Source organism: Prionailurus viverrinus, chromosome B2 (assembly GCF_022837055.1).
Source record: "Prionailurus viverrinus isolate Anna chromosome B2, UM_Priviv_1.0, whole genome shotgun sequence".
NCBI lineage: Eukaryota > Metazoa > Chordata > Mammalia > Carnivora > Felidae > Prionailurus > Prionailurus viverrinus.
In genome coordinates, this window is record NC_062565.1 from 39,430,160 (window position 1) to 39,444,298 (window position 14,139).

At 38.0% G+C, this 14,139-nt stretch overlaps 1 protein-coding gene across 17 annotated transcripts in view; it reads left to right on the top strand.

Moving 5' to 3' along the window:
- The window catches only part of LOC125165890 (adenylate cyclase type 10-like), a 50,869-nt gene that overhangs the window by 3,700 nt on the left and 33,030 nt on the right, over window positions 1-14,139 (top strand). For 14 of the 17 annotated variants that reach the window (XR_007152256.1, XR_007152257.1, XR_007152258.1 and 11 more), the window contains exons 3-8: window positions 650-688; window positions 1,514-1,657; window positions 12,769-12,816; window positions 12,953-13,158; window positions 13,419-13,509; window positions 13,600-13,688. Coding sequence is in view for 14 of the 17 variants with exons in the window: in XM_047859345.1 (XP_047715301.1) it covers window positions 650-688; window positions 1,514-1,657; window positions 12,769-12,816; window positions 12,953-13,158; window positions 13,419-13,509; window positions 13,600-13,688 (617 nt within the window). In the remaining 3 variants the exon portion in view is untranslated. Of the gene's footprint in view, window positions 1-649; window positions 689-1,513; window positions 1,658-11,342; window positions 13,159-13,418; window positions 13,510-13,599; window positions 13,689-14,139 lie in introns of those variants that run through there. The other 3 variants (XM_047859346.1, XM_047859349.1, XM_047859355.1) reach the window with 3 other exon arrangements.

Genomic DNA, 14,139 nt, shown 5'->3' on the forward strand with positions numbered 1-14,139 from the left:
GGGCGGGGGGGCTTTAAAGAGAACAGTAGTAGTTCTTTCATTTTCAAGAAGATGGATATAGAGGGGCTCCTGGATGGCTCGGTTGGGCGTCCGACTTCGGCTCAGGTCATGACCTCGTGGTTTGTGAGTTGGAGCCTCATGTTGGGCTCTGTGCTGACAGCTCAGAGCCTGGAGCCTGCTTCGGATTCTGTGTCTCCCTCTCTCTCTGCCCCTCCCTTGCTCACACTCTGTGTCTCTCAATAATAAAAAAATGTTAAAAAAAAAAAAAAAGAATATGGAGATAGAAACAGATTTGGGGAGAAACGAAGGGAAAGAGTCTGAACCTTGGAGTGAATAAATAGACCAGAGAAGATATGAGGAAAAACTCAGAATAGGTCAATTTTTCGATCATGTATGATTCTGCCATGCTGTAGTATACCTGATTTTTTTTAAGTTTATTTATTTATTTTGACTGAGACAGAGACAGTGTGAGTGGGGGAGGAACATAGGGAGAGAGAGAGTCCCAAACAGGCTCTGCACTTCCAGCTGCAGAGCCTGACTTGGGCCTCAAACTCACAAACCAGGAGATCGTGACCTGAGCCAAAACCAAGACCAGGTGCCCCTAGTATATCTGATTTTGATGCATTTCCCTCTCTCTCCTTGATTTCAGATGTGCTGTGTTTTGGAGGAGATATCCTAAATATCACAGGTATTTTTCAGTTTTTCTGAATAGTTAAAGGACTGTAAGTGAGGAAGACTGCATTTAGGTGGAATTTGGCATATTTGTTTATTAATCAACATTGTTCGATTATTTAATATGTACTAGGCCCTGGGGAAACAAAGATGAAGAAGACACTCTGTACCTCAAAAGTTTTCTCAATCTAGTGGAAAAGCCTTGCCTGTATTAAGTTCATATGTGCCTAACAATTTGCTTAGATTGAGCGACAGAAAAATAAGTGCCTATAAAGCATTCATGAGAAAATTAATGAGAAACTTTGTCCTCAAGAGCAGAGGCTATATGTAAGATAGGGAGGAGTCAAAATCTCCTATCTGGAGAACTCTTAAGATTATTCACATTAACAGCTATATGCCAAAGAGTTGGCCTCTTTTTTTAAGTTAAACTTAATTAAACCACCCTTGAAATTAGATTTGAACATGAACCTATATTTTATGAACCTCTTGGCTAGTACCCTTCCCTTTCTATTAGTATACTGGTGGAGGGAAGATTCTTCCCTCTAATATTTCTAATATTTAAGAAAAGTATTCCTTAGGAGAAGATTCTTCCCTCTAATATTTCTAATATTTAAGAAAAATATTCTTAAACATTAGGAACATTTCAGCTTCTGCCTCGTCATGGTTTTGTATGATGAGTCGTTTTGAGGTTCTAAGGCAGTATTTTAACCAAGCATAATGTACAGGTCCAAGAAACCTCGCCTAACACTTTGTATGATACGTTCTGCATAACTGGGGGCTCTGCCCGGATCAGGTGAACCCAGACATTCAATCCCTGTTAGCCTGTCTTCTGTCTCTGTAGGGAATGTGCTCCTAGCACTCTGGACGGTGAAACAGAATCAACTGAGTGACATCATTACCCTGGTGGCAAAATGCAGTCTGGAGATACAGGAGAAATTTGGGATCTACCATACCAAAGAAGGCCAGGACCTGCAGCTAAAGATAGGTAGTAGCTACTAAAAGAGTGCTCATTAAAACAAACAAAAAACTATAAAAAATTCTAATTATAAATGACAACCTGGCAAAAAAATATTTGCACCTTGTATCATGTACACAAAGGGTGAATATTGGAAATAGAATACCTCGAAATCAACAGAAGACTAACATTTTAAGGGAAAAATAGCAAAGGACACGAATTGATAGTACATAGACAAATACATCTTTTAAAATGTGAAAAGATGTTCAATTTCATAATAAAAATGCCAATTGAAAGTACATTGAGACTATTTCTCACCTATAGATACACAAAAATTCAGATGCTGATCACAGTGTTGATAAGGCAATAAGAATAAACATTTCATACATTGCTGGTGAGAGTCAACAGCAGCACAACTTCTAAAGAATAATTCAGTAATCTCTGTCAAGATTACAAATGCATTATTCTTCAACCCAGCAGTCCCACTTCTGAATATTTATCCTATAGATATACCTGAGTATGTATGAAATGTTATATGTACGAGATTATTCATTGCAATATGTTTTGTAATAAAAGATTGAAAATGATCTACAGGAAACTGGTTAAATAAACAACAGGTTGTCTACTCAGCTTTTCTGAAGCCTTAAAAAAAAGATATTCTGATATAACAATATCTTAAAAATATAGTTGAGAAAAGCAAGATGCAAAGCACTGTGTTTGGTATGCTACCTTTTTTATAAAGACGAAAAGTAGGAATTTTTCTTGTTTGTTCATATTTGTATAAGGAAACACTGGCAAGATATATAAGAAATGAATAAAAGTTAACTATTGGAGGAAAATAGTGTAGATAGGCACATATATGAAATCAAGAATTTAATTTTAATTCCAGTATAATTAACATACAGTGTTATATTTGTTTCAGGTGTACAATATAGTGATTCAATAATTCCATACATCACCCAGTGCTCATCACAAGTGCACTCCTTAATCCTCATCACCTATTTAACCCATCCCCCTACCCCAACCTCCCTCTGATAACCATCAGATTGTTCTCTATAGTCTGTTCCTTGGTTTGTCTCTCTTTCTTTTTTCTTTTGCCTATTTGTTTTGTTTTAAATTCCACATAGGAGTGAAATTATATGATATTTGTCTTTCTCTGACTTACTTTGCTTAGCATTATACTCTTAGCTCTATCCATGCCATCGCAAATGGCAAGATTTCATTCTTTTAATGGCTGCATAATATTCCATTGTGTATATATACACCATATCTTCTTTATCCATTCATCTATTGATGGATACTTGGGCTGCTTCCATAATCTGGCTATTGTAGATAATGCTGCTATAAACGTAGGCATGCAAGTATCCCTTTGAATTAGTGATTTTGTATTATTTGGATACGTACCCAGTAGTGTGATTACTGGATAGTAGGGTAGTTTTATTTTTAACTTTTTGAGGAACCTGTTTTCCACAGTGGCTGCACCAGTTTGCATTCATTCCCACCAACAGTGCAAGAGTGTTGGTTCCTTTTTATCCCTGTCCTTTCCAACACTTGTTTCTTGTGTTTTTAATTTCAGCTGTTCTGACAGGGACGAAGTGATATCTTATTGTAATTTTGATTGGTATTTCCCTGATAGTGAGTGGTATTGAGCATCTTTTCATGTGTCTGTTGGCCATCTGTATATGTCCACTTTGGAGAAATGTCTGTTCATGTCTTTTGCACATTTTTTAGTTGGATTATTTGGGACTTCTTGTTGTTGAGTTGTGTAAGTTATTTATATATTTTTGGTACTAACCCTTTTAGCAGATATGTATTTGCAAATATCTTCTCCAATTTAGTAGATTGCCTTTAGTTTTGTGGATTGTTTCCTTCACTGTGCAGATTTTTATTTTGATGTAGTCCCAATAGTTTATTTTTGCTTTTGTTTTCCTTGCCTCAAGAGACATATCTAGAAAAATGTTACTATGGCCAATGTCTGAGACATTACTGGCTGTGCTTTCTTCTAGGATTTTTATGGTTTCAGGTCTCACATTTAGGTCTTCAATCCATTTTTAGTTTATTTTTGTGTATGGTGTAAGAAAGTGGTCCAATTTCATTCTTTTATGTAACTGACCAGTTTTCCAGCACCATTGTTGAAGAGACTGTCTTTCCCACTGGATATTTTTCCATGCTTTGCCACAGATTAATTGACTGTGTAAGTGTGGGTTTATTTCTGGGTTTTTTGTTCTATTCCATTGATCTGTCTGTTTGTGTGTCAGTACCGTACTGTTAATTACTACAGCTTTGTGATATAACTTGAAACCTGGAATCATGATCCCTCTGGCTTTGCTTTGCTTTTTCAAAATTGCTTTAGTTATTTGGGGTCTTTTGTGGTTCTATACAAATTTTAGAATTGTTTGTTCTAGCTCTGTGAAAAATGATATTGGTATTTTGATAGGGATTGCATTAAATCTGTAGATTGCTTTGGGTAGTGTAAACATTTTAACAATGTTTGTTCTTCCATTCCATGAGCATGGAAGGTCTTTCCATTTCTTTGTGTAACCTTCAATTTCTTCATCAGTGTTTTATAGTTTTCAGAGTATAGGTCTTTCACCTTTTTGGTTAGGTTTATTCCTAGGTATCTTACTACTTTTGGTACAGTTGTAAATGGGATTGTTTTCTTAATTTCTCCTTCAACTGCCTCATTATTAGTGTATAGAAATGCAACAGATTTCTGCACGTAGATTTTGTGTCCTGCAATTTTACTGAATTCATTTATCAGTTCTCATAGTTTTTTGGTGGAGTGTTTATAGTATTATGTCATTGCAAATAGTGAGAATTTTACTTCTTCCATACTAATTTGGATGCCTTTTATTCCTTTTGTTGTCTGATAGGACTTCCAGTCCTATGTTGAATAAAAGTGGTGAGAGTGGACATCTTTGACTTCTTCCTGACCTTAGGGGAAAAGCTCTCAGCTTTTCCCCATGAAGGATGGTGTTAGCTGTGAGGTTTTTTTATATGTCAAATGCTTTTTCTTCATCTGTTGAAATGATCATATGGTTGTTTTTATCCTTTCTCTTACCAATGTGATGTATCACATTGATCGATTTTCAAATATTAAACCACGCTTGCATCCTGAGAATAAATCCCACTTGATTGTGGTGAGTGATTTTTCAGATGTATTGTTGACTTTGGTTTGCCGGTACTGTATTTTGTTGAGGATTTTTGCATCTATGTTCATCAGAGACATTGGCCTGTAGTTCTCTTTTTTGTGTGCTGTCTTTATCTGGTTTTGGTATCACAGTGATATGGCCTCATAGAATGAATTTGGAAGTTTTCCATGTCCTATTTTTTGGAATAGTTTAAGAAGAATAGGTATTAACTCTTCTTTAAATGTTTGGTAGAATTCCTCTGTGAAGACATCTGGCCCTGGACTTTGTTTGTTGGGAGTTTTTTGCTTATTGATTCAATTTTTTTGCTGGTTATGGGTCTGTTCAAATTTCCTATTCCTTCCTGCTTCAATTTTGGTAGGTTATATATTTCTAGGAATTTATTCATTTCTTCTAGGTTTTCCAAATTTTTTGCATATAGTTTTCATAGTATTCTCTTATAACTGTAATTCTGTAGTGTTAGTTATTTTTCCTCTTTCATTTGTGAGTTTATTTGAGTGCTCTTTTTTTTTTATGAGTTTGGCTAGAGATTATTAATTTTGTTGATCTTTTCAAAGAACCATCTAGTTTCATTGATCTATTGTTTTTTAGTTTGTATATCATTTATTTCGTCTCTAATCTTCATTATTTCCTTCCTTCTGCTGGTTTTGGTTTTTGTCCTTAACATGTAAAGTTATGTTGTTTATTTGAGATTTTCCTTGCTTCTTGAGCCAGGCCTGTATTGCCATAAACTTTCCTCTTAGAACTGCTTTTACTGCATCCCAAAGGTTTGGGACTGTTGTGTTTTCATTTTCATTTGTTTCCGTGTACTTTTTGATTTCTTCTTTGATTTTTTGGTTGACCCATTCAGTGCTCAGTAGCATGTGATTTAACCTATGTGTATTTGTGGTCTTTACAGATTTTTTTCTTGTGGTTGACTTGTAGTTTCACAGCGTTGTGGTCAGAAAAGGTGCTTGGTATGACTTCAGTGTTCTTGAAGTTGTTGAGGCCTGTTTTGTGGCCTAATATGTGATCCATTCTGGAGAATGTTCATGTGCACTTGAAAAGAATGTGTATTTTGCTGTTTTAGGATGGAATGTTTTCAATGTATCTGTTAAGTCTACTTAGTCTAGTGTGTCATTCAAAGCCATTGTTTCCTTGTTGATGATCTGTTTAAACGATCTGTCCATTGATATAAGTGCAGTGTTAAAGTCTCCTACTATTGTATTATTATTGATTAGTTCTTTTCTTTTTATTACTAATTATTTTATGTATTTGGGTGCTTTCATGTTATGTGCATAAATATTTACAATTGTTGTATCTTCTGACTGGATTGTCCCTTTATTATTATATAGTGTCCTTCTTTGTCTCATGTTACAGTCTTTGTTTTATGTCTATTTTGTGTGATACAAGTATTGCTACTCCAGCTTTCTTTTGTCATGCATTTACATGATATATATTTCTCCATCCCCTCACTTTCAATCTGCAGGTATCTTTTGGTCTGAAATGAATGTCTTGTTTTTTTATCCACTCTGTCATCCTATGTCTTCTGATTGTAAATGATTACATTTAAAGTAATTATTGTTAGATATGTAGTTACTGCCATTTTGTTACTTGTCGTCATTTTTGTAGTTTTTCTCTGGTCCTTTCCTGTCTGTCTCTCTTTCATACTTTGCTGGTTTTCTTTAGTGATATACTTGGATTCCTGTCTCTTTATTCTTTGCATATCTATTTGTGGTTTTTGATTTATGGCTACCATCAGGTTTGTATATAACCTCTTCATACAGCAGTCTATATTAAGTTGATGGTCACTTAAGTTCGAACCTATTCTTTACTCCTCTCCCCTCCATGTTTTAGGTATATGGTATCATGTTTTACATCCTTTTATTTTGTGAACGTTTTGTTTTGTTTTTACAGAAATACTTATGTTTGGGGCGCCTGGGTGGATCAGTCGGTTAAGCGGCCGACTTCGGCTCAGGTCATGATCTCGCGGTCCGTGAGTTCGAGCCCCGCGTCAGGCTCTGTGCTGACAGCTTGGAGCCTGGAGCCTGCTTTGGATTCTGTGTCTCCCTCTCTCTCTGACCCTCCCCCGTTCATGTTCTGTCTCTCTCTGTCTCAAAAATAAATAAACGTTAAAAAAAAAAAAAAAGAAATACTTATGTTTACCACTTTTGTGTTTCCTCTTTTTCATACTCTCACTTATGGTCTTTCTACTCAAAGAGTCCCCTCTAATATTTCTTGTAGGGCTGATTTAGTGGTCAGAACTCCTTTAGTTCTTGTTTGTCTGATAAACGGTTTATCTCTCCTATTCTCAATGCTACCCTTGCTGGGTAGAGTATTCTTAGGTTTAGATTTTTCCCTTTCAGCACTTTGAATATATCATGCCGTTCCCTTTTGATTTGCAAAGTTTCTGCTGAAAAAAACCACTGATAGTCTTATGGGGGAAATTTCCCTTGTATGTAAGTGTCTTCTTTCCTCTTGCTGCTTAATTTTTTTTCTTTATCATTACTTTTTGGCATTTTGATTACTGTCTAACTTTGGTTGATTTTGTTGGGGGATCTCTGTGCCTCCTGGCATTGTGATTCCTATCTAACTGTCTAAATAACTTTGGCTGATTTTGTTGGGGGATCTGTACCTCCTGGATCTAGGTATCTGTTTCCTTACCCAGATTAGGGAAGTTTTCAGCTACTGTTTCTTCAAATAAATTTTCTGCTCCCTTTTCTGTCTCTTTTCCTGGAATCCCTATTACACTTGATGTTATTACACCTGATGGCATCACTGAGTTCCCTTATGTCTATTCTCAGTTTGCATAATTCTTTTTTCTCTCATTTTTTCAGCTTGATTACTTTCTATTCCTCTGTCTTCTAGTTCACTGATTTGCTCCCCTGCTTCTTCCAGCCTGCTATTCTATCAAGTTTATTTTTAATTTCGTCTATTGTGTTTTTCATCTCTGATTGGTTCTTTTTTGTTTGTTACTTCTTCCTTAGGGTCTCACTGATGTTCTCCACTTTTTTCTTGAGTCCAGTGAGTATCTTTATGACCATTATGTTAAATTCTCTGTCAGCCATGTTACTTATATCCATTTCACATAGGTCTCTTGCTGTGATTTTGTCCTGTTCTTTCATTTGTGACATATTCCTCTGTCCCCTCATTTTGCCTATCTGTGTCTGTTTCTGTGTGTTAGGAAAGTCAGCTACATCTCTTGCTCTTGAAAGTAGCGGGCAGGATGTGCACTTTTAACTAGGTGGCACTGGTTCTCCTCTACAGGGCGCACGCAGCTGCTGCGGAGGCCAGCTGGTCTGGGTACTCTGGACAGCACACAAAGGCAGGGTATGCAGTTTTAACAGGGTATGTGCATCCTCCATGGGAGGTCAGGAGATGCATTGTTGTCGAGGATTGCCTGGGTTTTCTGGGCAAGGGGATCCACAGCACCAGGACTGAGGCAGGTCTGTCTGGCTAGAGGGGGTGGGGTGCAGTGTAAGCATGTTAGGTAGTAAGTGCTGTCACTGCACTGGTTCTCACAGCTGGCTGTGTATTTATGATGAAGGGTTCAGAAGGGAAATGGCTCCTGCCAGCTCCTTTGTTTCTGGAGAAGTCCCTCAGCAAACTCTGAGATTAATAACTAACTCTCCCTCCCATAAGCCCCAGGTGCCTTTCAAACTGCTGCTTCCAAGCTGTATCTCCACATGTTATTTGCTGTGCTGTCTCTTTCAGGGCAAGGGCTCAGTTTCCTATCACTAGCTGAGCTCTCTCAGAGCCACGCCCACTTATTTTTAAAGTCCCACTGGTTATAAGCACTCATGAAATTCAGCCCCTCTGATTTTCAAAGCCGAATGCTATAGGGATTTTTCTTCCCCCTGCAGGCTCCTCCCCAGTGTGCTTCTTGCCCCTCTTCTTGCCCACAGCTCCCTCCCTCCAATGGTCACACCCATGGGTTTAGGTTCCCATCAGGTCTCCACCCTTACTACCCTTTTCAATGTGGCATCTTCTCTACATTTAGTTGTGGGGTTTGTTTTGGCCACTCTTTGGGTCCTTTCCTGGGTTGTTTGCCCTGATGCGAGTATTTTCTAGTTGTATGTTTGGGATAAGTTGAGTTTAGGGTCCTCCTACTCCACCATCTTCCCCAGAAGTCAGAATCAAGAATTTTTAAGGTATATTGTTTCCATGGTCTGATTTTTGAACTATGTTATTGTATTACATAATCAAAAATATAATACGATAAAGATTAAAAAGTTGCACACAGAGGGGCGCCTGGGTGGCGCAGTTGGTTAAGCGTCCGACTTCAGCCAGGTCACGATCTCGCGGTCCGTGAGTTCGAGCCCCGCGTCGGGCTCTGGGCTGATGGCTCAGAGCCTGGAGCCTGTTTCCGATTCTGTGTCTCCCTCTCTCTCTGCCCCTCCCGCGTTCATGCTCTATCTCTCTCTGTCCCAAAAATAAATAAAAAACGTTGAAAAAAAAAATAAAAAAAAAAAGATTTAGAATTATTAAAAAAAAAAAAAAAAAAGTTGCACACAGAGACAAAAATTTCATCAATGACAGAGCCAGGACTGGAGGGGGAGCTCTATACACAATGCTCCTTCACAGAAGTCCAGAAACATTAAGGGGTTTCTGAATGAAGGGCAAAAGTTGCCTTGACCTATTCATTTACAATTTGAGGAGGAGTCTAAAGAATTCTATTCTGAATTATATGGCATCTTTCCTGTTGTAGCATTTTTTTGTTGTTTTTTTGTTTTGTTGATGGATAACTGATAATTGAAACTGTACATAAATAACATTTGTACACTTTTGAAGCCAGCACTGCAATCAAGATAATGTACATATCCATCACTCACTAAAATTTATTTGTGCCCCTTTTTTTTTAATATATGAAATTTATTGTCAAATTGGTTTCCATACAACACCCAGTGCTCATCCCAAAAGATGCCGTCTTCAATGCCCATCACCTACCCTACTCTCCCTCCCACCCCTCCCCCCCCCCCCATCAACCCTCAGTTTGTTCTCAGTTTTTAAGAGTCTCTTATGCTTTGGCTCTCTCCCACTCTAACCTCACTTTTTTTTCCCTCCCCTCCCCCATGGGTCTCTGTTAAGTTTCTCAGGATCCACATAAGAGTGAAAACATATGGTATCTGTCTTTGTCTGTATGGCTTATTTCACTTAGCATCACACTATCCAGTTCCATCCACGTTGCTACAAAGGGCCATATTTCATTCTTTCTCATTGCCATGTAGTACTCCATTGTGTATATAAACCACAATTTCTTTATCCATTCATCAGTTGATGGACTTTAAGAGAGAGAGTGAGTGCAAGTGGGGAAAGGGGACGGGGGGAGGGAGAGGGAGAGGGAGAGGGAGAGGGAGAGGGAGAGAGAGAGAGAGAGAGAGAGAGAGAGAGAGAGAGAAAATCTTAAGCGGGCTCCATGCTCAGTACAGAGCCCAATGCGAGTCTTAATCCCACCACCCTGGGCTCATGACCTAAACCAAAATCAAGAGTTGGATGCTCAGCCGACTGAGCCACCAGATGCTTCTCCTCATCCCCTTTCATAACCCTTCCTCCTACGCTCCCCTCCCTATCCTCAAGAAGTCTCTGATATCCTTTTTTTGTCATTAGAGATTATTTTACATTTTTAAAGACTGTTGTAGAATGTATCAGTAGTCCATTCCTTTTTATTGCTGTGTAGTATTCTATTGAATTCTATTGTTTATCCATTCACTTTTTGATGGACAATTGGGTTGTCAGTTTTTGGCTATTACAAATAAAGCTACTATGAACATTTGTGTACAAGTCTTTGAGTAGACATATGCATTTATTTATCTTGGGTAAATATACTATGTAGAAGTGAAAGGGCTAGGTCATATGGTAGATATAGGTCTAACTTTTTAAGAAATTGCTAATCTTTTTTCCAAAGTGATTGCACCGTTTTACTTTCTCACCAGGAATGTATGAGAGTCCCAATTTGTCCATGTGTTTGTTAACACTTATTGTCTGTTTGAAGAACACTTTTAACATTTCTCATAGTATGGGTTTGCAAGAGATGGGTCAGCTCTTGTATGTCTAAAAAAAAAAAAATCTTTATTTCACCTCAGTTTTTGAAAGTGGGTATGGAATTCTAGGTTGCTGGGTATTTTTTTCTATTATGTTAAAATTGTTTTTCTACTGTCTTCTAGCTTGCAGCATTTCCAATAGGAAATATGCTTTCATCTTTATCTTTGTTTCTTTGTATATAATGTCTTTTTCTCCCCTCTGGTTTCTCTTATGATTCTTTTTTTCTTTACAGTTGGTTTTAAGTAATATGGTTATGATGTCCCTTGGCATAGTTTTCTTCATTTTTCTTGTGCTTGTGGCTCATTGAAATTTTTGGATGTATACAGTTTTGGTTTTTATCAAATTTAGAAAATATTCTACAATTATTTCTCCAAATAATTTGTTCTCTCTTCTTCCTCCTCTGTCCAGTTACACACATATTAGATTGCTTGAAATTGTCCTACAACTCACTGATTTTGTATTCATTGTTTCTCTCGTTTTTCTCCCTGTGTTTCATTTTGGATAGTTTCTATTGCTGTATTTTCAAGTGTATAGACTTTTTTTTTTTTTTGCAGTGTCTCTAGTAGACTTGTTTAGTCTTTTTTCTAGATTCTTGAATATATGGAATATAGTTATAACTTTTACTTTTCTTATTTACCAATTCTTTCATCTGTGTTATTCTGGGTTGGGCTTGATTGATTGATTTTTCTCCTCATTGTGGATCATATTTTCCTTTTCTTTGCATGCCTGGTTATTTTGGGTGTGTGCCAGACATTGTGAATTTAACCTTGTTGGGTGCTGGGTTTTTTTTTTTATACTTCTATAAATATTCTTGAGCATTATTCTGGGATGTGGTTAGCTTGATTTTTTTTTTCTTTTGTTTTTAAACTTTGTTGAATGGGACCAGAGCAGTGTTTAGTCTAGGGCTGGTTTTGCCCCATTGCTGAGGCAAACCCCTCTGAGTACTACACCTAATCTCCTGTGAATTACTAAGTTTGACAATATGGCCAGTGAGACTAGGCCAGCCCTGTGCGATACTGGGAATTGTTCCTTCTAATCTTTTCAGGTGGTTCTTTCCCTGGTTTCAGGTAGTTTACTCACATTGATGCACTCATTAGTACTCAGCTCAAGACTTGTGGGGGACCTGGTAAAGATCTCTGGAATTCTCTCTCTGTACACTTCTCTCCGGTACTCACAGTGCCCTGTGAACTCTAGCCACCTTGGCCCTCAGACTCTTAGCTCTGTTTCCCTAACTTGAGTCTTCTGGGTTATACCTGGGTTTCCCCACCCTGAGATGTCCTGGAAACTCTTCCATGCAGTAATCTGCGGTAAGGTAAACAAGCTCACCTTGTTTATTCCCCATCTCTCAGGCATCATTGTCCTTCATTTCCTGATGTCCAGTATCTTGAAAAGTGTTGCTTTGTGTGTTTTTTCTAGTTTCTTAGCTGTTCCAGACATTATGCTAAATTCATGACCTGTTAAGCCATGTTGGCCAAAAGTATGTGTCTCTGCTATTATTTTAAAACTATTTTCCCTTTGATTTTAGCCTAGACTGGGTAATATTTTACTGTATGTTAACTATAGAATTTAAATAAAATTTTGAAAAGAAGGAAAGTAAAAAGATTGGATAACTTAGCTAAGAGCAGACTTAACTTGGATATAGTCCTTTTTTTCCCCTGGCAAGCAAACCAGTTTTTCAGCTATATTAGCAGTAAGAAATGCCTTAGGGTAAGAAAAACAGAAGGTAGAATAAAAGTGTATGGCAAAGCCCAAGTCTGGTAAAATACTGATTGTCTTCTCACTTAGTCCTGATTACACATTGAGGAGGGATGGTATGGTCACCATGGCAGCAGTTTCTGAGCATAACCATATGGTCTCTGCCATCAGGACCTAACTGATTATTACAAAAGCAATTTAAAGAGAAGACTCTTAGAGACCTAGGATCTCTTGCTTCTTCCCCCATCCAACCCAGGCTTGTTTGAATATCTCTAGGTGTGCTTAAGACAGAAGGAAATCTGGGGCAAGGTAATATTTTTGAAGGTAAGCTCACCCAATATTTCTACAATAACAAGATTGGCTTGATGCATAGAGCAATGTGAGGATTCCAGACCCATCTTTTTCATGGTTTTCCAATTAAGTTTGGCTGTTCACCACTTGTCTGTTTTTTTCTGGATAGGTCTGTCTGCAGGTCAGATCTCCCAGGTTATTGTTGGAGATGAGCAACGACAGTACCTCTTGGTGGTTGGGCAGGATGTAGATGATGTCCAGTTAGCTCAGCGTTTGGCTCAGGCAAATGAGATTGTCTTGTCCTGGAACTGCTGGAAGCTCTGTGAGCAGTACATGTTTGAAGTGGAAATCATGAGGGAAGATGAAGCTGTGAAGGTAGGAGGCTGGTCCCATCCATTGCACATCCTGAAAAGGCCCTCCTACTGCACAGGGCAGTGCTCTGGTGGTGGTCAAATATGGCTTGACCAAACCAATGACCATTGGAACTCTGTTTTGGAGGGAGGTGGGGGATATGCTCCCAGGAAGATAGACAGAGCAGAACAATAAGGTTGGAAAGATAAATGATAAAAAAGGGAAATGGCATCGGTGATCCATTTGGTGGTTGGGCACACAATTGAGCAGTTTCCTTTCTGTAGTTAAGAGATATGCGGATCATTGACCCATTTGATTTTGATGAGCATTTTGACAAGTGCCTCGATTACCTGCCACATTACCAGACAAGTGCTGGTAAGTTACTTGGTCCTTTTTACCCAAGCCCAAAATGTTTAAAGTTAAATCTTCCGTGTGGTTGGAGACATTTTGTTTTCCTTTTCTCAGGTACTTTAAGGACTGCCCTGGATTTGGATCCAGACTCTGCACTTGAACAAACCCTGCGGAAGCACATAATGAAAAACCTTTTGAAAAAGGTTATTTTCTAGTTCTTGAGTCATCGTGTAGACTGTGTGTGTGTGTTTATGTCAACAAGTGTATATTTATATGTGATGACCTTCTCATGTTGATCCAGTTCATCTCCTGCTCTCCATGGTAACGCCAGCAGATTTCCCTGTCTGTACCAGTTACTATGAAGACATGTCCTACCACTTCAGATTTCTCAGTTCTGGAAAGTGGAAGCCATATTTGTTTTTCAGTTTGTCCCTCTAGAAGCTAGTACATTATTAACAGGGTAGAGAGTATATGCTTGGTAAATATGCATTGATTGACTGTGTATATAGAATTTATGTGAATCCCGTAGTAAGTGACACAATGACTAATAGAATGGACATATCAAACTAACTCATGTAAAGAAAACATAAAATCCTGGCAGATTTCATCAGTAAATTAGGTTTAAAGTCAGTTTTAATTCCAAGTGCACTGGTT